At 51.0% G+C, this 21,826-nt stretch overlaps 1 protein-coding gene across 1 annotated transcript; it reads right to left on the bottom strand.

Moving 5' to 3' along the window:
* Positions 1-15,067: 15,067 nt before the first annotated feature.
* NRSN2 (neurensin 2) lies at positions 15,068-20,550 on the bottom strand. The gene is given in 4 exon segments (XM_057704266.1): positions 15,068-15,493; positions 17,413-17,607; positions 20,234-20,335; positions 20,338-20,550. Coding segments are annotated over 4 exon segments (936 nt in total).
* Between the last annotated feature and the right edge of the window lie 1,276 nt (positions 20,551-21,826).

Genomic DNA, 21,826 nt, shown 5'->3' with positions numbered 1-21,826 from the left:
TCCATGTTTTTCTCTCTCCTGTTCTTTCCCTTCACAGCACATATTACAACTTGGAATTATATATATATTTAATTATATGTAATTATTATATATTAAATATGTATATATATCTATATATCTGTCTCCCCACTCAGCTGTAAGCCCCCTTAGGGCGGGTACCTGCTGGTCTGGCTTACCAGCACAACTCCAGTACTCTGTATAGTGCCTGGCACGTGGTAAGTACTCAGTAAATAGTAGCTGAATGAATTAAATCCCTCCACCTATTTATTCATCCCTCATCCATCCATTCACCATTCACCTGTAACCCATTCTCCACTGTTTATCCATTCAACTTTCTCCTGTCATCTTTCTATTCTTCCATCTACCCTCCACTCAACCATCATTCCTCCAACCACCCACCACCTATATGTCTTTCCAGCATCAATTAAACCATTTATATATTCATTCAACAAATATTTATTGAGTACCTACTACTTACCAGACACTGTTCTAAAGGTTGGGAATACTGTAGTGAAAATATGTATATAGCTGATGTTAAGAGATGATGTAATAACAAAAAAGTCCTTACATCTCAGTAGAAAGAAAATATGCAAGAAATAACATAAGAAATACTTAAAGTATAAGGCATGTTAGAGGGTGGTAGGAGATAGGGGAAAAAAGTAAAAAAACAAAGTAAAAGAGGATCAGGAGGGCAGGGTGGAGGCAGGCAGTGGGTAGGGTTGTCCATTGGATGCCATGAGACTGTCTGGAGGGCACACTGTCCAGGCAAGGGAATGGCTTATGCAAAGGCTCCAAGGCAATGCCCGTCTGGTATGGCTGGAGAGGAGCAGGTGAAGGGAGGTGGTGGTAGATGAGGTCAGAAAGGTAAATGGAGGTTCAGACCATCTAGAGCTTTGGAGGACTTCGAAAAGACTCTGGGGAGAGAGGAACAGATGTAGCAATAATTCTGTTGAGGAACTCTGGTGGCTCAGGGTAGGGCAGTGGCTACGCAGGTGGTGAGATGTGATTTGATTCTGGGTGTATTTTAAAGGTGGAACCAACAGGCTTGCTGATGTTTCAGGTGTGGTGTGTGAGGGGAAGGGGGTTGTCAAGGATGCCTCCAAACTTTCTTGGTCTCAACAACTGCAAGTATGGAGCTGCCCTCAGGTGAGATGAGGAAGGTGTTTGGGGGAAAAGCAGAGGTTCAGCTTTGGTTGTACTGAGTTTGAGATGTCTTTTAGACATTGTAGAGGAGCCATCAGGTAGGCAGTTGGATGTACGCACTGGAGTTCAGTGGAGAGATCTGAGCTGAAGACATAGATCTGGAGTCATGGGCATGAGGCTGGATGAGAGCAGCAGGGACTGAGTCCTGGACCACTCCAACAGGCAGGGTTGGGGGGAAGCAAAGGAGTGACCTGTGAGGATGTTCTTCTAACAACCAGGAGAGTGTGGTGGCCTGGATGCAAAGTGAAGGGAGAAGGTGTATCAAGGAGCAGGGAATGTTCAACTGTGTCAAAAGCTATTGATCAGTCAAGAAGATGATAGTTGAGAATTGAGCATTGAATTTAGCAACTTGGTGACCTTGACAAGAGCAGTCAGTTTCAATGGGGATGGGGTGGACATGTAGATGTATGATCAGAATGGATTTAGGAGAGAAGAGGAATCGGAGACAGTGAATATAGACAATTTTTTCAAAGACATTTGCTGCAAAGTAGAGTGAGAAATGAATGGTAGCTGTGGGGAAGGCTGCAGGATCAAGAGATGTCTGTTGTCTTAAAGATCCATCCATCTACCATTTATTCATAAATCCATTCAACCACCATCTACCTGTCCATCCACCATTCACCATGCATCTGCCCAAACATCCATTCCTCATTCATAAGCTAAGAAGTTTGTCCTGATTCCCTACAGGGTACCGACTCCCATGCCAGGCACTGGAATGCAGGGTGGAGGGAAAGAATGGAGAGCCCAGAATCTGGGGATGGTAGCTACTCAGTTTAAGTGACTTGAATGGATTAAAGAGCAAGAAGACAGGGTACCTATCTTCCAGGTGGCGGGTCTAGCAGGAGGATACAGTATGACAGAACTGGGGCATTGTCTGGGTGTCGTCTAATATCAACCAGAGAGAGGAGGTATCTCGCCTGAGGTCACCCGATGGTTCAGCAGTGGAACCAGGATTCACACCTGGGTCTCCTGTCTTCACAGACAGGTTTTTTTCTCTTCCAGGATGTTCTGTCCAGGGGGACAGAATTTAACTGGGAGCAGGAAATGTGTGAGAACATGGCACTTTCAAGAGGACAGATTTTAAAATATTTTTATTTATTTATATTTTGGCTCAAAATTCAAAAGGTACAGCGGGTAGTACTTGAAAAGTCTTCCTCCCATTCCTATCTCAGGCCCTTAGTTCCTCTTTTTTGGAGGCAACCAATTTTCTTGTATTTCCTTTAAAACATAAGTTATGACTATTTCCCCCCTTTTACACACATGCAGGCATACATACAGTCCTTCAGGTTGCTCTTTTCTTCCCATTCAACAATTTGTCTTGGGGATTATTCCACATCAGTACAGAAAGGCGTTCCTGATTTTTTTTTTTCCAGCTTTGTAATATTCCATTGTGGGGATGTACTGGTTTATTGCAACCATCCCTTGTGAATGAACATGTCATTATTTCCAGTCTTTTGCTGTAACAAACAACGTTGTGATGTTCGTCCACGGGGGAGTAGAGAGAAACTCTGAGCTAATTTCTTAGAAGCAAAACGGCTAAGTCAAACGTTTGTGCATTTGCACTTCTGCTGGAAAAGTGGATCTGGAAGATCCTGCATCAGGATCGTGCCAATCTACCTCCTGCTGCAGAGCTCGAGGGAGCCTGTTTCCCCACAACTTCGATAGCACAGTGTTATTGGTTTCTGATCTTTACCTATCTGATGGGGTGGGGGTGGGGAGGCGTTGAAAGTGTCCTCAAGCAGCTTTTGCATGTTTCTTTTGTGTTGAGGGCTGAATCTTTTCACATTTTACAGCCACCTAGACAGCAGATGTGGAAGAGGAACTTCTCAAGGTGGGGACCACCCAGGATGCCTCGGTGATGGGCAGTGAACACCCATCTCGGAGGTGATCCTGGGGGAGGTGTGAGGAGGCCAGGCCATCGGCTTGGCAGGGACTGTGCTTCTGAGAATAGTTTCAACTCCTGCTTCCTCTGTTCCGGCTCCCTCCTCCCAGATGTGGGCTGGCTCTATCATCTCCCCCATCTCTGCATCCCCACAGGCCACCCAGAGTTCCCACCTCCTTCCTTAGGAAACCCTTTCCCTCTTCCTGCCATTTAAACTTTCCTTGGCCTGGAGCTTCTATAGAAGGCTGGGCGAAGGTGACATCCAGCACTCCTACGTGGTCCTTCAAGACACCAGGGAAAACATTAGAATCTTAGGCTGCCTCCGCTAGTTGGGCACTCAGTGACGGTCAAGCCCACACCCTCGTTGTAGGTCAGAGTGCAGAGTGAGTGTGTGCGGATGTGCATACGTTGGTGTGAATCACACGGATGTGTCTCTGTGGCAGTGCCGACAGACCTGGGCTGGAATCTCTGCTTGGCCTCTAATCAGCCCCCAAGAACGCAGTTCTCAGGAGCAGACCCCTGCCCGCCTGGCTGAGTCATCTCCTCCTCCCACCTCACTCCTTCCACTCCAGCCACGTTTCCTTTCTTTCTAGTCCTTGAACAAACCAAATTTTTCCTGCCTCGGGGCCTTTGCCTTGGTTGTTCCATCTGTCTGGAACTTTCTCAGGCTCCTCCTCCTCCTTCAGGTCTCAGGTCAAATGTCACCTCCTCAGAGAGGCCCTCCCTGACAACTCACCAAGCACCATGCCCTGCCCCAGTTCCCGCGGTCTGTCTCTAAGCCATAACTCTGTCTTATTTTATTTATAGCACTTGTCAAGGTTTGAAATGACCTCTGTGTATTACATTGCTATTTTCTGGCCCTCCTGCCTCCACTGGAAAGGAAGAACCCTGAGGGCAGGGATGCCAAACCCTGTGTCTAGCGTACAGCCCGGCACCTACTAGGTGTTCAATTAATAACTTTAAAAAAATAAATTTATTTATTGGCTGAGTTGGGTCTTTGTTGCTGTGGGCAGGCTTTCTCTAGTTGCCTCAAGCGGGGGCTATTCTCTGTTGCAGCGCGCGGGCTTGTCATTGTGGTGGCTTCTCTTGTTGCGGAGCACGGGCTGTAGGCACCCAGGCTTCAGTAGTTGCAGCATGTGGGCTCAGTAGTTGTGGCGCACGGGCTTAGTTGCTCTGCAGCACGTGGGATCTTCTCGGACCAGGGATCGAACCTGTATCCCCTGCATTGGCAAGCAGATTCTTAACCACTGCACCACGCGGAAAGTCCCAATAACTGTTGAATGAATGAGTGCAAAATGCTGAGCACAATGCCTGATGTAAAAAAAGCTCAAAATTGCTGGTTATTATGATTATATAAATGCTAGGGGCTAACATGATTATTTATGAGGAATAAACAACTTTACTCAGCAATTCTTATTTTATTTTATTTTATTTATTTATTGGCTGCGTTGGGTCTTCATTGCTGCACGTGGGCTTTCTCTAGTTGCTGCGAGCAGGGGCTACTCTTCATTGTGGTGTGCAGGCTCCTTGTTGTAGTGGCTTCTCTTGTTGTGGAGCACGGGCCCTGGGTGCGTGGGCTTCAATAGTCGCGGCACATGCGCTCAGTAGTTGTGGCTCATGGGCTCTAGAGCACAGGCTCAATAGTTGTGGCGCACGGGCTTAGTTGCTCCGTGGCATGTGGAATCTTCCCAGGGCAGGGCTCGAACCCATGTCCCCTGCATTGGCAGGCGGATTCTTTACCACTGCGCCACCTAGGAAGTCCAGCAATTCTTACAGTGAGTATTTACTTGAGTCCCATGTGATGCCGTGTCGTGGGAGAAACAGGGATGTGAGACCCAGTGGGTGCAGTTGAGGAATAGACGATATAGCTATAAGACAAGGACCGAGGAAAAATAACCATCATGTATTGAGACAAGACTGGAAGAGATTATTATCAACCCAGTTTTTTGTTTTTTTGTTTTTTTTGGCACACGGGCTTAGTTGCTCCACGGCATGTGGGATCTTCCCGGAGCTGGGATTGAACCCGTGACCTCTGCATTGGCAGGCGGATTCTCAACCACTGTGCCACCTTGGAAGCCCTCAACCCAGTTTTTAGATAGAAGCTGAGGCTCAGAGAGTCTGACATGCCTGAGGTCACCAGGATGGTCAGTGTGTCTCCAAAGCTCTTAGCACAGTGCCTGTGCCCAGAGTGGGGACTCAGTGGCCAAGGTGTCATTTGCACACCTGTCTGGGCCTCCTTGGAGTGTGGTGCTTGGGATGCGGGACATGTGCCTGGGCACACCCCTTGCACATGGCATTAGGGAGGAGGATTGGGGCTGTGTGTGTTCCTCACAACTCCAGGGCTCCTGGTGGAGAGGTCCACGCTGAGGGCCACGGGGGGTCTCTCTGCTGGGAGGTCTTTAGCCCTGGGGTCCAGGGTGCAAGCTGATTGGAAGGAGCAGCTTCAATGTAGGCAGGACAGGGGCAAGTGGAGGCCTGGGAGGGGAAGAAGGAGGAGGCTGCGCTTGTGCTCACGGGGACACACGCATTGGCAGACACCAGGCTGTGTCTCAGTTTTGCAAGGCAGGAGTGTGTCAGCCCTGTTCACCGAGCATCCCAGTGCCCAGCCCAGGCCCAGCCCTGCGAAGGCACTCAAGACTTGTGGAGACAATAAATTCACTACCTTCTTCTTTCCATCATTAACTCATTACCCCTTCCTTCCTTCCTTCACTCACTCACCCAGGGCCTCCAAGATGGGGCAGTGCTGCTCCCTCCCTCCTACAGCCTGCATCCATGAAGTGCTCATTAGATGCCAAGTCTTGGCAGTTCTTCTCCTGACAAACCTGGTCCTGGACCCCACCCGGGCGCACACCCTGTGGACATCCTGTTTTCCTCCCTCCTCCTGGCCCTGACCACACGTCCTGGGCCAGATGCTTATGAAACCCTATGAGTTCTTCCATAGTTAGGCTCCTGATGGCCTGATGCCCAGGGCTTGGCTTTGAATCATATGCTCTGGGGCTTGGCGAGGCTGAGACAGGAAGCTTGCAGCCCTCGGTTGACGCCAACCTGGGCTGAGACTTGGAGTGAGACCAGACTCACTGGTCCCATCACCGCACACACCCATGGAGCACACCTGTGAACAGATATGCGATGATGTGGCCTGGAACAGAATGTGATGTGTCCAAGGTCACAGGGAATGTCAATATGGGAATCCCACCACAGCATATCTGTTCACTCATGAACATACCTGCACAGCAGTGGAGAGAGATTCCACTTCCTAGTATCACAGGACCAGGGTTTGAATCCCAGCTGTTTAGTAGCTGTGTGATCTTGGGCAAGACACGTCACTTCTCTGAGCCTTATCTTTACTTACACATAGTAGATGCTCAATAGACGTGGCAGCTAAAAAAAAATCAATAGTAGAATACATGCAAATACACACTGAGTGTGTCAGTATATCTACAGGATGTCATCATCATAACTTACAGCCTGTTGGGAGTGCACATGAGTGTATATTGGTGTGTACCCACTCGTATAACATGTTTATTCAAGGGCTGGTGTATGGGCCCAACAGTGTACATAGGGATACATGCGTTGGTGAGGTCATTTGGGCTGATTACTTTTTCCAATAATGCACACCATTCCTGGGGGCGGTTTCCAGAGGGTTTTCTGAGCTTCCATCATAGCAGGAATTAGTGTTTATCTGGGTAGACACGCAGATGCTTGCCTGCGTCTGTGTGGACCTGTGAGGGGTTATGAGTACGAGCCCCTCCCTTACCAGGTTGGCTAGCTGGTAGAATCTGTGGGGACCGGGTCATTTCTGCAACTGTGGATGCCTATGTTATGGGATATTCTGGAGTTGGGCTGTTGGGGTTCAGATCTCACCTGTGCGACCTTGGGCTGGATGCTTCAACTCTCTGTGCCTAGTTTCCTTTCGGGGGAATCGGAGATAATGGTAACCATGTTATGGAGGTCTGAGGACCAAAAGAGGTAGTTGATGTGAAGTGGTGAGTCCAGAGCCTGGCGCAGACCAGGGCGGGGTGTGCTGCTCTCGGACTCTCCCTGCGTCTGTCCTCTGTGATACCTCGTCCTTCAGTTACAGCACTGGCTCTATGATACTGCCGTCGTCCGCCTGCAGGACTGTCCTGTCCTCTAGACTGTGAGTCCTTGGAGGGCCAGGACTGTGTCTGAGTCATCCCCGATTAGCACCTGAGCATTGCCAGCTAATTTTGAACCTAAGATTTCTTCTCTTCCCTGACAACAGCTGGCATTTATCGGGCACTTCTAGGTGCCAAGCACGGCTGTATCCTTATTGTCCCTATTTTAGAAACAGAGAAACTCGGAGGTGAAGAAACGCCCAGGCTCACGCAGAGACCGGAACCCCAGCAGAGCGCTGCCTCACTCCCAGCCCACGCTCCATTTGGGATGGAGAGTTTGGGGCGTGAATACTGCTGAGCGCCCACCTCCTGGACTCCCCACGGCGGTGGGCTCTCTCTCACCCCGCCTTTGCTAACACCTCCCCATCAATATGAATATCCCTTCGTTTCTCCCTTTCACCCTGGGGCATCTCAGCTCCCTGCCTTGGCACAGCACCCCCAGAGGCAGGCAGTGTCTCCAGGTCACCCCTTCTCTGATCCGGTAGGGGCTGAGGTGGAGAATCTGGATTTGAGAAGTAACCTGGACACCCCGCCCCTCCCCAGTAGAGATGGGGGTGGGGATGCAAACCCGCAGGAGGGAGGAGCAGCCTCTGGGTGGCTATGCGTTGGGTGCTCAGGCTCTGGGATAAAAAGGGGTGGACCCTGCCCATCAGCCTCCCTCCCTCTCCCAGATCTCTCCACCTCAGAGAGGAGAGGGCATGCAGGCTGGCGGAAACAGGTAGAGGGAAGGCATCAAGCTGCTGAGCTGCCATCACCTTGCATGAACACCAGAGGGCGCCATTGAGGCAGCTATCGGCTCTGAGTCCATTTAGTGCCCCGGAGCGCCCCTTGGGTCTCCAGAAGCCACTGAGGTCCAAAGCCTTATGTATTCTGGGGCTGTTGGGGGATGCACCCTACAAATGTCAATCAAATCAAGGGGGTTGATAGCGTTGTTCAAGTCTTCCATACCCTTACTGATTTTCTGTTTTTTCACTTATTGAGACAGAGAATGGAAATCTATGCTGTGGCCTGGAAACTCAGAGAGTCAGCTGGGGCGATTGTAGGGCTCCTCTCTGCATTGGTTTCCTGGTCCATTCCTTAGTTCTTGCAGGTGGAAGGATGAACCTGATTCCTGTTACTCCATCTTCACCAAAATATTTGTATTATTTTTTTAAACTTTCTTTTGGAAATAATTTTAGACATAGAGGAGTTGCAAAGACAGTACAGAGGGTTTCTATATACCCTTCAGCCACGTCTCCTTGCTCTTCTGCAGTCGATGACAGTTTCTTGACCTTTCCTTGTTTTTGTGACCTTGACTCTTTTGAAGCGTGCTTGTCACATGTTTTGTCCTTCAATTGAATGTCCTTCAATTTGGGTTTTCCCGTGATTAGGCTGAAGTTATGGATTTGGAGGAACAACATGACACAGGTGAAGTGTGCTTTTCATGACATTGTTTCAGGGGGTCCATAAAATCAACTAAACTTGTTATTGGAGATGCGAAACTTGATCATTTGCTTAAGGTAGTGCCTGCCAGATTTCTCTGCTGTGAAGTCACTGTTTTTCCCTTTCCACATTCAGAAAGCAAGTTGCCAAGTCCAGCTCACACTCAAGGGGAGGGGAACTAAGCTTCACAGCCTGGAGGTTGGAACATCAAAGGATCTGTGGACACATGTTAAACCTCCCGTGGAAGTTAATAAATATTTGGAGGGGGGATACTTTGACACTACGCATATCTGCTGTTTCACCTGAAAGTTTTACCCGCTCATTTTAGCATTCAGGTGGATTTTGCCTGTACCAATGATTACTGTAGTGTGCTCAGGGCGATTTTCCTATTTGTCTCAATCCTTCTGTATTTGTTAATTAAAAACTTTTCTGCGGGACTTCCCTGGCTGTCCAGAGGTTAAGACTCTGCGCTTCCATTGCAGGGGTTGTGGGTTAGATCTCTGGTCAAGGAACCAAGATACCACACAACTCACGGTGCAGCCAAAAAGTAAAAAAAAAAATTCTTCTGCAAGGAAGATTTGTCCCTTCTCCCCCATTTATTAAGTTTATTCAATCAATTATATTATTTTAAAAATTTTAAGGTTAAATATTTTTAAAAATATAATAATACATTCACATGGTTCGAAATTCAAAATGGGTGAAGGAGCATGTGGTGCAAGGGTTCCTCCCACCCCCGCCCAGCCACCTAGTCCCCAGTGCCCTCCCCAAAAGCAACCAAAATCGAGAGATTTTACACATATACCAGCAATGCCCATAACTATTCTTCTTTTTACACAAGTGGTTTAAAGGTAGTCATAGTGCTGTGCACCTTGCACCTTTTCACCTAACAATTTAACCTGGAGATCAGTACATAAAGTGCTTTCTCATTCTTTTACATAGTGTCCCAGTATGTAAATCTACCATGATTTATTAACTAGTCTCCTATCAATAAACACATGGGTTGTTTCCAAATGTTTTCTGTTACAATGCTGCAGTGTTCCAACATGTAGAATTGAACCTACAGATCTACCAGCACAAGACGGAGGGGTCAAAGGGCACGTGTACTTTCCATTTTGATGTTGCCAAACTGCCTCTCTTGTAGGCTGCACCAGTTTACATCCTGTATTAGTTTCCTAGGGCTGCTGTACAAAGTACCATAAACTAAAATAACAAAAACTTACTCTTTCACAGTTCTGGAGGCTAGAAGTCTGAAATCAAGGTGTCAGCAAGCTACCCTTCTTCTGAAGTCTCTAGGAAAGAATCCTTCCTTGCCTCTTCTAGCTTCTGGCTGTTACAAGCAACCCTAGGTGTCCCTTGGCTTGTAGACACATCACTCCAGCCTCTGCCTCTATCTTCATATGGCTGTCTTCCCTCTGGATGTGTCATATCCAAGTTTCCCTCTTCTTTTTTTTTTAAAATATGTATTATAAGGGGCCACACCTTGAAACTTAACTTTTTAATTAATTAATTTATTTATTTATTTATTTTTTATTGGCTGTGTTGGGTCTTTGTTGCTGCACGATAGCTTCCTCTAGTTGTGGCGAGCAGGGGCTGCTCTTCATTGAGGTGCATGGGTTTCTCATTGCGGTGGCATCTCTTGCTGCGGAGCACAGGCTCTGAGCATGTGGGCTTCAGTAGTTGTGCCATGTGGGCTCAGTAGTTGTGGCTTGCTGGCTCTAGAGCGCAGGCTCAATAGCTGTGGTGCACAGGCTTAGTTGCTCTGCGGCACGTGGGATCTTCCCAGCCCAGGGATCGAACTTGTGTCCCCTGCATTGGCAGGCAGATTCTTAACCACTGCACCACCAGGGAAGTCCCGAAGTTTCCCTCTTCTTATTAGAACACCAGTTATTGGATTAGGGCTCATCCTAATCCAATATGGCCTCATTTTGACTTTATTATAGCTGCAAAGACCTTATTTCCAAATAAGGTCATGTTCACAGATTCCAGGTGGATATGAACTTTTGTGAAACACTGTTCAACCCAGTACACAGCCCCACTAGCAAAGGATGAGAGTAAACCTCCTTCAACATTCTTCTAGGATTCCAGTGACAGTTGGCATTACTGGGGATTAATTTTGGTTACTGGATTCTGCTTCTCCAAAATGGGATGCTCTATGGGAATGGGGCCATGTGGAGGCCTGAGATTTACTGCAGTTACAGACAAGGGTTGGCTTCCAATGTGGCAGCTGGAAAGGAAAGCTTATATAGATATTCTGGAGTGGTGCTACAGCCACTTTCTGGGTATTTTGTCTGTGCGAAGTTCTACCCCTGGTCCTGATCAGCTGTGGGAGCTAACCCAGAACAGCCAGGTCAGAGGTCACACACAGCAGCTCAGGGGTTGAAGCTGTCCCCGTGAATATTTATCCTGAGCAGTGCTCAGTCAGATTTTGAAACAGATACTAATGCTTAAAAATAGATACATCTCATATAAAATTTTGGATGCCTAACTTCTCTGAGGAAAACAAAAAAACCCAAAAACTATTAATACTGTGCTCGGGACGTCCCTGACGGCACAGTGGTTAAGGATCCGCCTGCCATTTGCAGGGGACATGGGTTCAAGCCCTGGTCTGGGAAGATCCTACATGCCTCAGAGCATGTAAAAGCCTGTGTACCACAACTACTGAAGCCCATGCACCCCAGAGCCTGCGTGCCACAACTGCTGAGCCTGCGTGCGGCAACTACTGAAGCCCACGTGCCTAGAGTTTGTGCTCCGCAACAAGAGAAGCCACCACACTGAGAAGCCTATGCACTGCAATGAACAGTAGCCCCCGCTCGCTGCAACTAGAGAAAGCCTGAGCGCAGCAGCGAAGACCCAATGCAGCCAAAACAACAATAACAACAACAAAATTCCTACTCTGCTCACATTTCCACACAGCAACAAACACCTGGGCACATTTGTGGGCACTTCATGTTGTGCCCCCAGCTCTGGGCATTCAAACCAAGGGGCAACATAGCATAGGGGCCCAAGCTGTGGCCTCAAGCTGCCTACCTACATTTGAATCCCAGCTCTGCGTTTCCTTGATGACCTTGGGCAAGTGGGCTTAATGTCTCTCTAAGCCTCACTGTCCTCATCTATAAAATTAGGTTTCATTTATTCAGCACATTTCCATTGCGCATCTACTATGCGGCAGGCACTGTTGTAGGCATTTGGGAGATGTCAGGAAACAAAGCAAGCAAAGATCCTTGCGCTTGTAGAGCACATATAGTGGCAGGGGTAGAGAGGTGACAAACGATGATATAACACAGAGGTAAATTAGCTGGTATTTGAAAAGTGATAAATGCTTCAGGAAAGCAAAAACCCAAAATACACAGGGAACAGGGAATGGGGGCATGGTTACCTTTTAAAATAGGCTGCTCAGGGAGAGGCTCACTGAGAAGGTGACATTTGCACAAAGACTTGAAGGAGGTGTGGGGATTGAGCAAGCGCTGAACTGGGGAAGAACACACCAGCAGGGAACAGCTAGGCAAAGGCCTCAGGCAGGAGCCAGGCTTGATGTTGGAGGAAACAACCAGGAGGCCGGTCTGGCTGGTGAGGAGACAGGAAGGGGAAAGTGGTGGGAGCTGAGGACACAGGGACAGAAAGTGGGAGAAGGGTGTCAGCAAATCGCGTCAGGCCTTGCAGGCCACAGGGCTTTTACTCCGAGTGAGGTGGGAGTGTTCCAAGCAGAGAGGGGACACCACCTAACCTATGTTATCCAGGATCTGTGTGACTGCTCTGTAAAGACTAGACTCTGTGTGTGTGTGTGTGTGTGTGGTGTGTGTGGTATGTGTGTGTGTGGGGGGTGGTGTGTGGTATGTGTGTGGTATGTGTGGTGTGTGTGTGTGGTGTGTGTGTGGTGTGGGGTGTGTGTGCTATGTGTGTGGTGTGTGTGGGGTGTGTGTGTGTGTGGTGTGTGTGTGGTGTGTGTGTGGGCGTGGGTGTGTGGGGTGTGTGGGGTGTGTGTGCGTGTGATGTGTGTGTGTGGGGTGTGTGTGGTGTGTGTGCGTGTGTTGTGGTGTGTGGTGTGTGTATGGGGGGGTGGGGAGGGTGTGGTGTGTGTGCGTGTGGTGTGTGTGTGTGGGGTGTTTGTGTGGGGTGTGGGGTGTGTGTGGTGTGTGTGCGTGTGATGTGTGTGTGTGGGGGGTGTGTGTGTGTGTGGTGTGTGTGTGTGGTGTGTGTGTGGGCGTGGGTGTGTGTGGGGTGTGTGTGCGTGTGGTGTGTGTGTGGGGGGTGTTTGTGTGGGGTGTGGGGTGTGTGTGGTGTGTGTGCAGGGGGTGTGTGTGGGGGGGTGTGGTGTGGGGGGGTGGGGGTGTGCGGTGGTGTGTGTGGTGTGTGTATGGGGGGGTGGGGAGGGTGTGGTGTGTCTGGTGTGTGGTGTGTGTGGTGTGTGTGTGTGTGCGCACACAGAAGCAGGAAGCCGGGAGACCAGGGAGAAGCAGGTGCGATAATCCAGATGAGAGGTGCTGGTGGCTCAGGCCAGGGAGCTGGCCTTGAGGATGGTGAGAAGCACTGAGGAACCAAATGCGTCTCCAAAGGTGAGTTGACAGGACTTGGATTCAGGCAGTGAGGAAAGAGGGGAGTCAAGGATGACTGCAAGGCTTTGGCTGGAGCTGCCATTCTCTCAGGGGTGGGCAGCTTAGGAGGGATGGGTCTGGAGGGGCAGGGGTGGAGAGCAGACCCGTTCAGGATAGATGAGTGGAGATTCAACATGTAGGTGAATTCAGGTGGAAATCCAAGCCTGGAGTCTGGGAGTGAGATTTGGGGATAATAGTCCCCATCTCATAGGTCGTTGTCAAGGTTAAATGAACTCATATCTGTAAGGCCCTGAGAACAGGGCCTGGCCCCCAGTGAGTGCCGGTGCAGGTTAACTGTTCTTATCTTCCTGGAGAAGATCCCATCTTTGGCTCCAGCTCCAGCTCTCAGAATCCACTCTTCACATCCCTCTCAGGGGTGGGAACAGAAGTTTGTCAAGATGGCTGAGAAATTTCTCACCTCATCTGTAAAATGAAGATAATCAGCCACTTTCTCAAAGGATGATCATGAGGAGCAAATGAAAAATAATGGATTTAAGTGCCCAGCACACAGCAGGTGCTCCTAACAGTCTCTTTCTTCCCTCCCCAAGCCCCGGTGGTCAGGGAGAAGAAAAGCAAGGTCAGTATCCATCTCAGCTGTTTATTGAAAGGGAAGAGGGGGTGGGGTGGAAGGGCACAGGATGGGGAGGGGCAGTAGGGCCTGCCAGGTGGAGGAGGACTGAGGACCCGACCAAGAGGGCCGCCGCCCTCTTGAGACTGAGAGGGGATGTAGAGGCGTAATCCTAGGGCATCTCTCTCCAGCTGTCTTGGAGCTCCCCCTAGTGGCAAAAAAATAGAGATGATGCCTCTGGCCGGGGAGCCTACAGGATGGACGGGCCGCGGCCTCACGAGGGCGCAATTGTTACAGGGTGAGGTCTGGACCTGTGGGTGATGGTTTCTAGGTGGGTGGACTCTGAGGGGCAAAGACATCCCAGTTCTCCTGCCCCCTGGCTCTTAGAGACCATTTAAATGCCTTTCCAAAGTATGTTCTGAGCCACCTGGGACCATTAGGCATCAGCTAATCTCTCTGGGCCCAACCTGCGCCACCTCTGGGGGTCCCCTGGAAACCAGGACGGTGTGGGGTCTTGCTCCAGCTGTAGAACAAGATCTGTGCCAGGAGGCTACGGGTGTGGGTCCGAGTTCCTGCAGATGCCAGCCTCCCTCAACCACCTCATCTGTAAACTGGGGCCAGTAATATCTCGGGATGGGGTGGACTGAGGGGCTCTGATGCCAAAATGCAAAGAAAACATACTGTAGGGGGTAAATGTTTTCGCACCATCCTGGTCCAGGTGAGCATCTTTGACCCATCCTGAGGCCTCCTGCTATAGCGGACAGAGGGAGGGGTCAGCGGTTGAGAACGACCCTGCTACCCTTCCCCCTATCTGTGCCAATGGAGGGTAATGCTTATATCCTGGGGAGAAAAAGAAAGACCTGGAACTCTAGAATCTGGTCCAAACCTCTCATAGTACAGAGGCAGGAACCAATGGTCTGAAAGGGTAAGGGGCTTGCCCAAGTCATACAGAGGAAAGAGGGGATAAATTGAGGGAGACGTTTTCTGCCCCTATACAGCCTTGGAAATGAGGAGTGGGTGGGAAGTTTTGGGGAAACTCGGGGAAGGCTGGCATCTTGGAGGAGTTAGGGCCCTACCCCTGGGGAGAGACACAGAGATGAGGCTCCAGCTTTTCTGACCTGGAGTTGAGCCTTCTGGGGGCTTAGATGGAAGGGGCCACATTGAGAGGGAGAAGTTAGGAAGATAGTAGGAGGGTGGGATGTGGTGGTGAGGAGGAAGGGTCCAGACCGCCATGTCTGGCTTCTCCTCTGGCCATGTGCACAGCTCAAAAGTCCCGCTTGGGCTGGATGGTCTGCACAGAGGATTGCCCAAAGTGGCTGGCAGGTGTTGAGAACCAAGACCGGCCACTGGCATCGTGGAAGATGGGGGACAACTGCTGCTCCAGCTCATCCCCGAAGACCTCCACGTGGCCATCAGCTTCAGTGTCCAAGGGTTCTGCCTTGGTGTCCTGGTTCAGCCAGCCAGTCATGGCCCAGAACATGCAGATGGCCAGCAGGATCCCGGCTGCCCCACAGAGCACTGTGCCCGCCAGGCGGCAGGTGCCCAGGGCCCTGTTGTAGTCAGCTGCCCGCTGATCCAACACCAGGAACTCGCCTTCTCCGATGCCCTCCATCTTGGGGGGCACTGCATAGCCTGTGGTCAGGGCTGCCACACCCAGCAGCAGAAGCAGGGTACCAGAGGATAAGCTGATCTGGAGAGAAGCAGACAGATTGGGAGGCAGTCAGGGTCAGCTGGGGTCCCAGGCCAAGGGATCACCTTGGATCCCAACTGGACTTAAAGGTAACCCCTTGGTCCAACCTTAAGAGATGGGATCATAGACACACCTGCTAGCATCTAACTGACAAGGGGCACAAACTGTCATGTTCTATTTGAAATCTTGAGGCCTCTGGATGAATTTCCCTTTCGGCTCCCACGTAGCCTTGAGTCCCACTCCATTGTCATGTGGGTCCCATCTTATTCTCCTGTCCCATCTACCCTCTCTCCACCTCTATCCCTCTGTCAGGTTAACTTCTACACACCCCTCAGATCACGTGCATCTCAAACCTCACCTTCTCAGGGAAGCCTTCCAGGATGCCCCTGGACTGGGTCAAGTCCTCTGCTCTGCACTCACGCAAATGCTGTGCAGGACCTCATAAGGAAATCTACCGCTATGTCATCCAGGAACGGAGACCAACTTTGAATGAACTGGGACTCTTGACTCCAGAGGAACTGGGCCTTGACAAAGTGTAAACCCCATGGATGGGCTTCCCAAGGATTTATTGATAATGCTACTTGATTGTAAACAAACACCTGGAAATACTGATGATAACATATTACCTTATTTGAACAAGGTTTCCTTTGTTGAGTACCAAACCATGCAACGTAACTTGGACTTTAGTAAAAGGGAAATGAGTTTGAACCGAAAAAAAAAAAAAAAGGTGCACTCACCTTGGTGCACACTCGGATGTATACTTTAGTTACTATGTAAGTGACATCTGCCTGCTACACTGGACTGAGTGCCAGGAAAGCCATGAGATCAGAGACTGTCTGTTTGGGCTCCCGAGGTGTCTTCCTGCCTAGCACGATGCTGGTATAAAGCAACAGCTGAGTGAATGTTTGCAAAATGACTAAATGAACCAAAGCTAGGAGCTCCTCAAAGAGAGGGATCACATTGTCTTAAATTCTGTGTCCCCAAGATCCTTGCACACTGCTTGGCAATAAGAAGATGCTCAAAATTTTAAAACACATACTTTCTTCTGGAAGTCTTCCCTGATCACCCCAGGCACGGAGGGCAGTTCCTCTCCTGGCATCCTCTGCACACCTGGCCTGAGGTTGTGCATTCACTGTGCAGGTTGACACCTCACCTTCCCACCAGAACGAAGAGAAGGGACCCTCTGTCTCAAGCTTCCTACAGTATTTATGAAAGAGCATTGTAGGGACCCAGCTCACTGCCACCTCCATGCCTTTCCCCACATGGTGCTCCCTAACTGACCACTCTCCGTGGCTGGTATGGACATCAACTGTTCATTTCTCTCACGTCTTCCACTGCCATGGCAACAGTCCCCCAATATATCATTGGGAAGCCACAGGAAGATTTGAGTGAGGTGAGTCCTTCTTTCTGCCAGTCAGCATATACCATCCCTCTGGCCATAGTAATTAGTTCAGGGTTGGGCAAGTGACCAATCAGAGCCAATGCAATCCTTGCCAGGACTTCTGGAAGTGAAAAGCGTTGTTTCTTTTCTGGAGGAACTTCTGATTTCCCTTGGATGGTGTGGAGTGAGAGACTGACGGTCAGCATAGGAGCAGTCATTTGGAGAACACGTGGGGAGACTCTGAAGCTAATGGGCTGCAAGGATGAGGGTTCCATGGGGAGCCTGAAGGAAATCTTGAATCCTCAGTGTGATGGTTTGAACTGCCAGACTGAACTTTGCCTGAAGGCACCCAACCTCTGGTCTCTTCTATAAAATAAGCAGTATTTTCCCTTTGTTGCTGAAACTCATTTGAGTTGAGTTTCCTGTTGCTTGAACGTACAAGACTCCCAACTGCTGCACAGTCCATTTCTATCCACTGACCCCACCTCCTCCCTGAAACCACAGGAAATCACAGGAATTGCTCCTCCTACCACCTTACCTTCCAGCAAAGTGAGGGCCAAGGTTGGTGAGGACACAGTACGGGAGGCCCCTCAGGGTCATCACTGAGGGTGGTACCTGCACAGTCTTCGTAGAAGAGGTGCAGATAGGAGCGGACCCCATACCACTTGCCGTCTTCCACATCGGGGCCTCGGCTGCAGCCACAGGGATGGTCACAGCTTGGCATCCTGGGTCCCTGTGGGGTAGGCCAGGTGCAGTGGACAGAGGGAGGGGTCAGTGAGCATTGCCCATGGTGACGCTCTGAGGCCCCCTGAATCTTTCTGCTGCTTTCACCCCTCCACCCATTTTGGAGACCTCACTCTCATAGCAGAGCCTGGCCTTCTGGAACCCTGGCCTGTCTTTCGCTGAGTATACTGAAGATGAGCCAGTGAACTGAGTGCTTAGCCCACAGCCTGGTAATTGTTGGTGGCAATAGATGTGCATGTTTACTCTGGAGGCCACCCAGTGGCTGGCACTGTGGGTTCTGGAGCCTGACTGCCTGGATTGGAATCCAGGATCACCGCTTCCTGGCTGTGTGACATCCAACAAGTGCTTTCACCTCTCTAGCCTCCGTTTCCTCATCTGTAATACGGAGCTGATAATCTTACCTGCTTCATACAGTTATTGTGTCCAGTGCCAAGAAATGATAGCTTCTGTGATTATTAGTACTGTAATTTCTTCACTATTATTTCATCCTGAACTTCTTGAGCCCCATGTCTAGAGTGAGAGCTCCTCATCCCCATCTCCTCTCCAAACCTCTTCCCCTTAATTGCCCTGCCTTTCATGGTACTCTGGGGGTTAACTGTCATGGCTGACACTTGTCCAATTGGATAGAGCTCCCCAAGCCGCAAGGTCCTAAAAGATTCCTCCCAAGGGCTGCCCCTCAGAAGGCAATAATCTCCAAGTCCCAAGGAATCTTGACTCCACAGGTGAAAGTCAGGGGCCCTCAGGCTTAGGGGCTCCTAGGCTCAAGATTAGATTTCTAGAGAAACATCTAAGGACCTTTCTTTTCACAAATGGAGACACTGAGGCCTAGGGAATGGAAGGTACTTGTGTATCCACACATCCTTAGGACTAAAAGCAAAGGGGGTGGGGGATGCTGGGGAAGGACTGGGCTCCCCCTCCCCCATTCCCATGATGGCCCTCAGTGCCTCTGAGCAGCTTCAAACAAAATGAAGCAATGTGCTTACACTGAAGGATAAGACAAATGTCTAGACCCCTCTCCTTTCCAGATGCAGCCTTTAAATCCCTGTGTAGAGAGACCCACCAGCACAGAAACACACAGCACAGAGAAACATACACACACACACACACACACACACACACCAGAGACATACACAGATAGATGAACATACACATATACCAACACAGACACACAAACACCACAAAGAGATACATACAGACAGGCCACATATACCACATAGAGACATGTAGAGCTAGACACACAGCACAAAGAGACAGACACTCAGACATACCATGTACACACACACATGCAGCCACACACACACACACACACACACACACACACACACACACACACGCAGCCACAGTGTGTGTTGGGGGTGATTCTATGGATCTACACCAGCACACAGAAGTGCTGCGTTAAAGTCTGTCTATAAATCACAGCTCTCCACAGCCCTCACCGAAAACTCAGGGGGAGAAAGGGAAAAGGGGTAAAAGACACCCCCCACCCCACCCCCCCATTCACAGGCAATGGGGAAAGGCAGAGATCAAAAGCGAAAGACAGAGAAGGAAGAGGGGGAAGAAATGGCGCGGGTGTGGGGGAGAGAATGAGGGAGGGGCAGGGGTGGGGCGCTGCAGAGGGTGTGGTCAGAGCGGGAACCGCCCCAGGAGGAGGCCGGGGTGAGGAGCCTGAAACTCGCGCGGTGGGGCAGTGGGCATCAGTGCAAAGACCACTAATGGACGATCCTAGGGGACAGGGTGGCGAGGGAGCTCAGGGATTAGAGGCCTGGGTTAGCTCCTCCCCCGCCACTCACTGTCCCTCTCCTCCAAATATACATCACCCGATCCTGCTGGCATCAGAGCAGGAAGGTGACCTTGACGCTGCCTGCCCCTCGTTCTTGCCCCTCCTCCTCCTCTTAGGGTTGCAGGGAGGCAGGACTGGAGGTCTGGGGGAGGGAGGGAGAGGATGCCGAGGACCCCGGACCAGGGTTGCCATAGGAACCACTGGGGAGCTGTCCTTAGGCGAGATGCGGGAGGAGCTCCGTGAGAAGGGAACGGGAAGAGGAGGGGGTCCGAGGGGTAGAGGCTGCGGCGAAGAGACGAGCGGTGACAGAAGCGAGGGCCCGAAGATGAATGGAATCTCTCGCCTTTATGGGGCCTCACTCAGTTCTCCTTCCCAGACCCCCAGACCCCAGATTCCAGCGTCCAGTGTCGCTCAGGGAAGGGGCGCTGTCCTGGGGGAGGAGGCGGGGGGTGGTGGTGAGGCCAGGGAAAGCAGGCCAATTTCTCCCGCCCCCTACCGCACACTGTTTCCAACCGGACCACCGGTTCCCTGGTCGAGATTAAGTGCATCCTTTCCCCTAGAGGGAAACTGAGGCAGAGAGGGGGTGGGAATGGCTTTTCAGCTGAGGGGTGGGTGGGGTCTTGTCCTCTGAGGCCTCCGCCCAGCCTATTAACCCTGAAGAGTCTGGGGCTTTGGGGCTGGAGAGACCTCTGCTACTTCTCTGAGACCCTACCTCCCAAAGACCGAGGCACACCAGGGCTGGAGCGCCGCCGTCCTTCCGGAGACGGGACACGGCCGGGCTGGGGATGCGGCAGGGGTAGGGGTCGGGCCGCGCGTGGAGAAGGGCTGAGCTCACCTCTCTGTCCGCAGTCTCCGCCGAGCGGGAGCGGGAAGGCGAGCAGAGCAGAAGCTGGTTGGGTTGGCGCCTGCGCCGCAGTTGGGGGGCGGGGGTGACACGAGAGTGGGGGGGCGCCCGCCCGCCCTGAGGGCTGGCTCTGCAGATTTCAGACCCCTGCAGGACTGCGAACCCTTGTCCCCTTCCAAGAGTTCCCTTCTCCCCTTCCAAGAGTTCCCTTCTCTCTCTGAGACCCCAGGCCCCTCGCGGGGCCCCATCATCTCCCTGGACCCCAGCCCCTCATGCAGTCCCTCAAACTCCTCATCTGACTGTCCCATCACTTCCTCAATCTCCCAACACTCTGACTGAAGACCCTTGACGTCACTGAGGCTTCATTCCCACACCACTGTATCCTCGGTTGCCTCTGTGGGCCTCCATCCCCCTTATGGAGCCCTCACCCAGGGTACACACACTCATCTCCGGCTGAGCCCCATCCTCTTCGCAGACTTCCAGCTCTCTCGCTAAGTCCCCACCCATGGTTAAGCCCCACCTCTCTCCCGCTGGGTCCCTACCAGGAAGTCCCCTCCTGCTTGTATCAGAAGCCCCTTCTCTGACTGCAGTCCTCACCCTGTCACCAAGTCCCCCATCCACTCGCCATCGTCTCCCCCTTTGAGCCCCTGCTCCTTGCTGGGATCTGGGGTTGGAGAGGAGGTGTTGGGACAGGCAAGTCCTTTCCCTCTGGAAGGGTCCTCCCTTGTTCTCTCTCCCAACCTACCCCTAGCTGCATCCTGGGCAGTGTGTCCTCTGGCCCATCTCCCTGGAGAGCCAGCCCTTGCCAGGCAGCTGAGTCCACTTCATTCCTTGTCATGTGCCCACCTGCAGCCTTGGCTTTGTCCCACATTTACTGTATGGTCTTGACAAAGTCACCGTACCTCTCTAGGCTTCTTCAGGCACCATTGTGCACATGTGCTTTCATGCCCTGAGTGTCCATTCCGTCTCTCCTTGGGCTGGTGGCCGGGGACACAGGGATGCATGAACTCTGCAAGGTCGAGACACATCCTCTTCATTCACTATTATATTATGCCTGAGCCTCACAGGGCGCTTGGCATTGAGCAGGCAGCTCAGTAAACTCGTACTGAACACAGACTAATAATAATAGCAAATATATGATGCTCAGTGTGTGCAAAGAGCTTCTCTCAGTGTTTTATATATGCTACTTACCCACTTAACAGTGTGTGTGCATGTGTGTGTGTGTGAGAGAGAGAGAGAGAGAGGGAGGAATTCCTGGAGCTCAAGACTGAAGCCCTCCCATGTGACAGGAGATGAACCTGGAGAGGCAGGCAGGTGGAAGATCCTTCAGGGCCTCACAAGCCAAGGTAAAGAGTCTGGACTTCGACCCAAGAGTAGTAGGGAGCCATGGAAGGGTTGTAAAGAGGGGAGGGATGTGATCTGATCTGCACTCTGAAAAGGTCCCTCTGGCTGCCAGTTCCTGGGAAGAACAGGATAGAAAGCTCCAGCGTGGTAGCAAAGAGATCCATTAGGGGGCTCCATATGAGAGATGAGGATGTCTCGGCCTAGTGGGCTTGCACAGAAATGAATGGATTCAAGAGATGC

The sequence above is a fragment of the Hippopotamus amphibius genome, chromosome 12 (genome assembly GCF_030028045.1).
Source record: "Hippopotamus amphibius kiboko isolate mHipAmp2 chromosome 12, mHipAmp2.hap2, whole genome shotgun sequence".
NCBI classification, from domain to species: domain Eukaryota; kingdom Metazoa; phylum Chordata; class Mammalia; order Artiodactyla; family Hippopotamidae; genus Hippopotamus; species Hippopotamus amphibius.
This window is presented reverse-complemented; position numbering and strand designations above follow the sequence as displayed.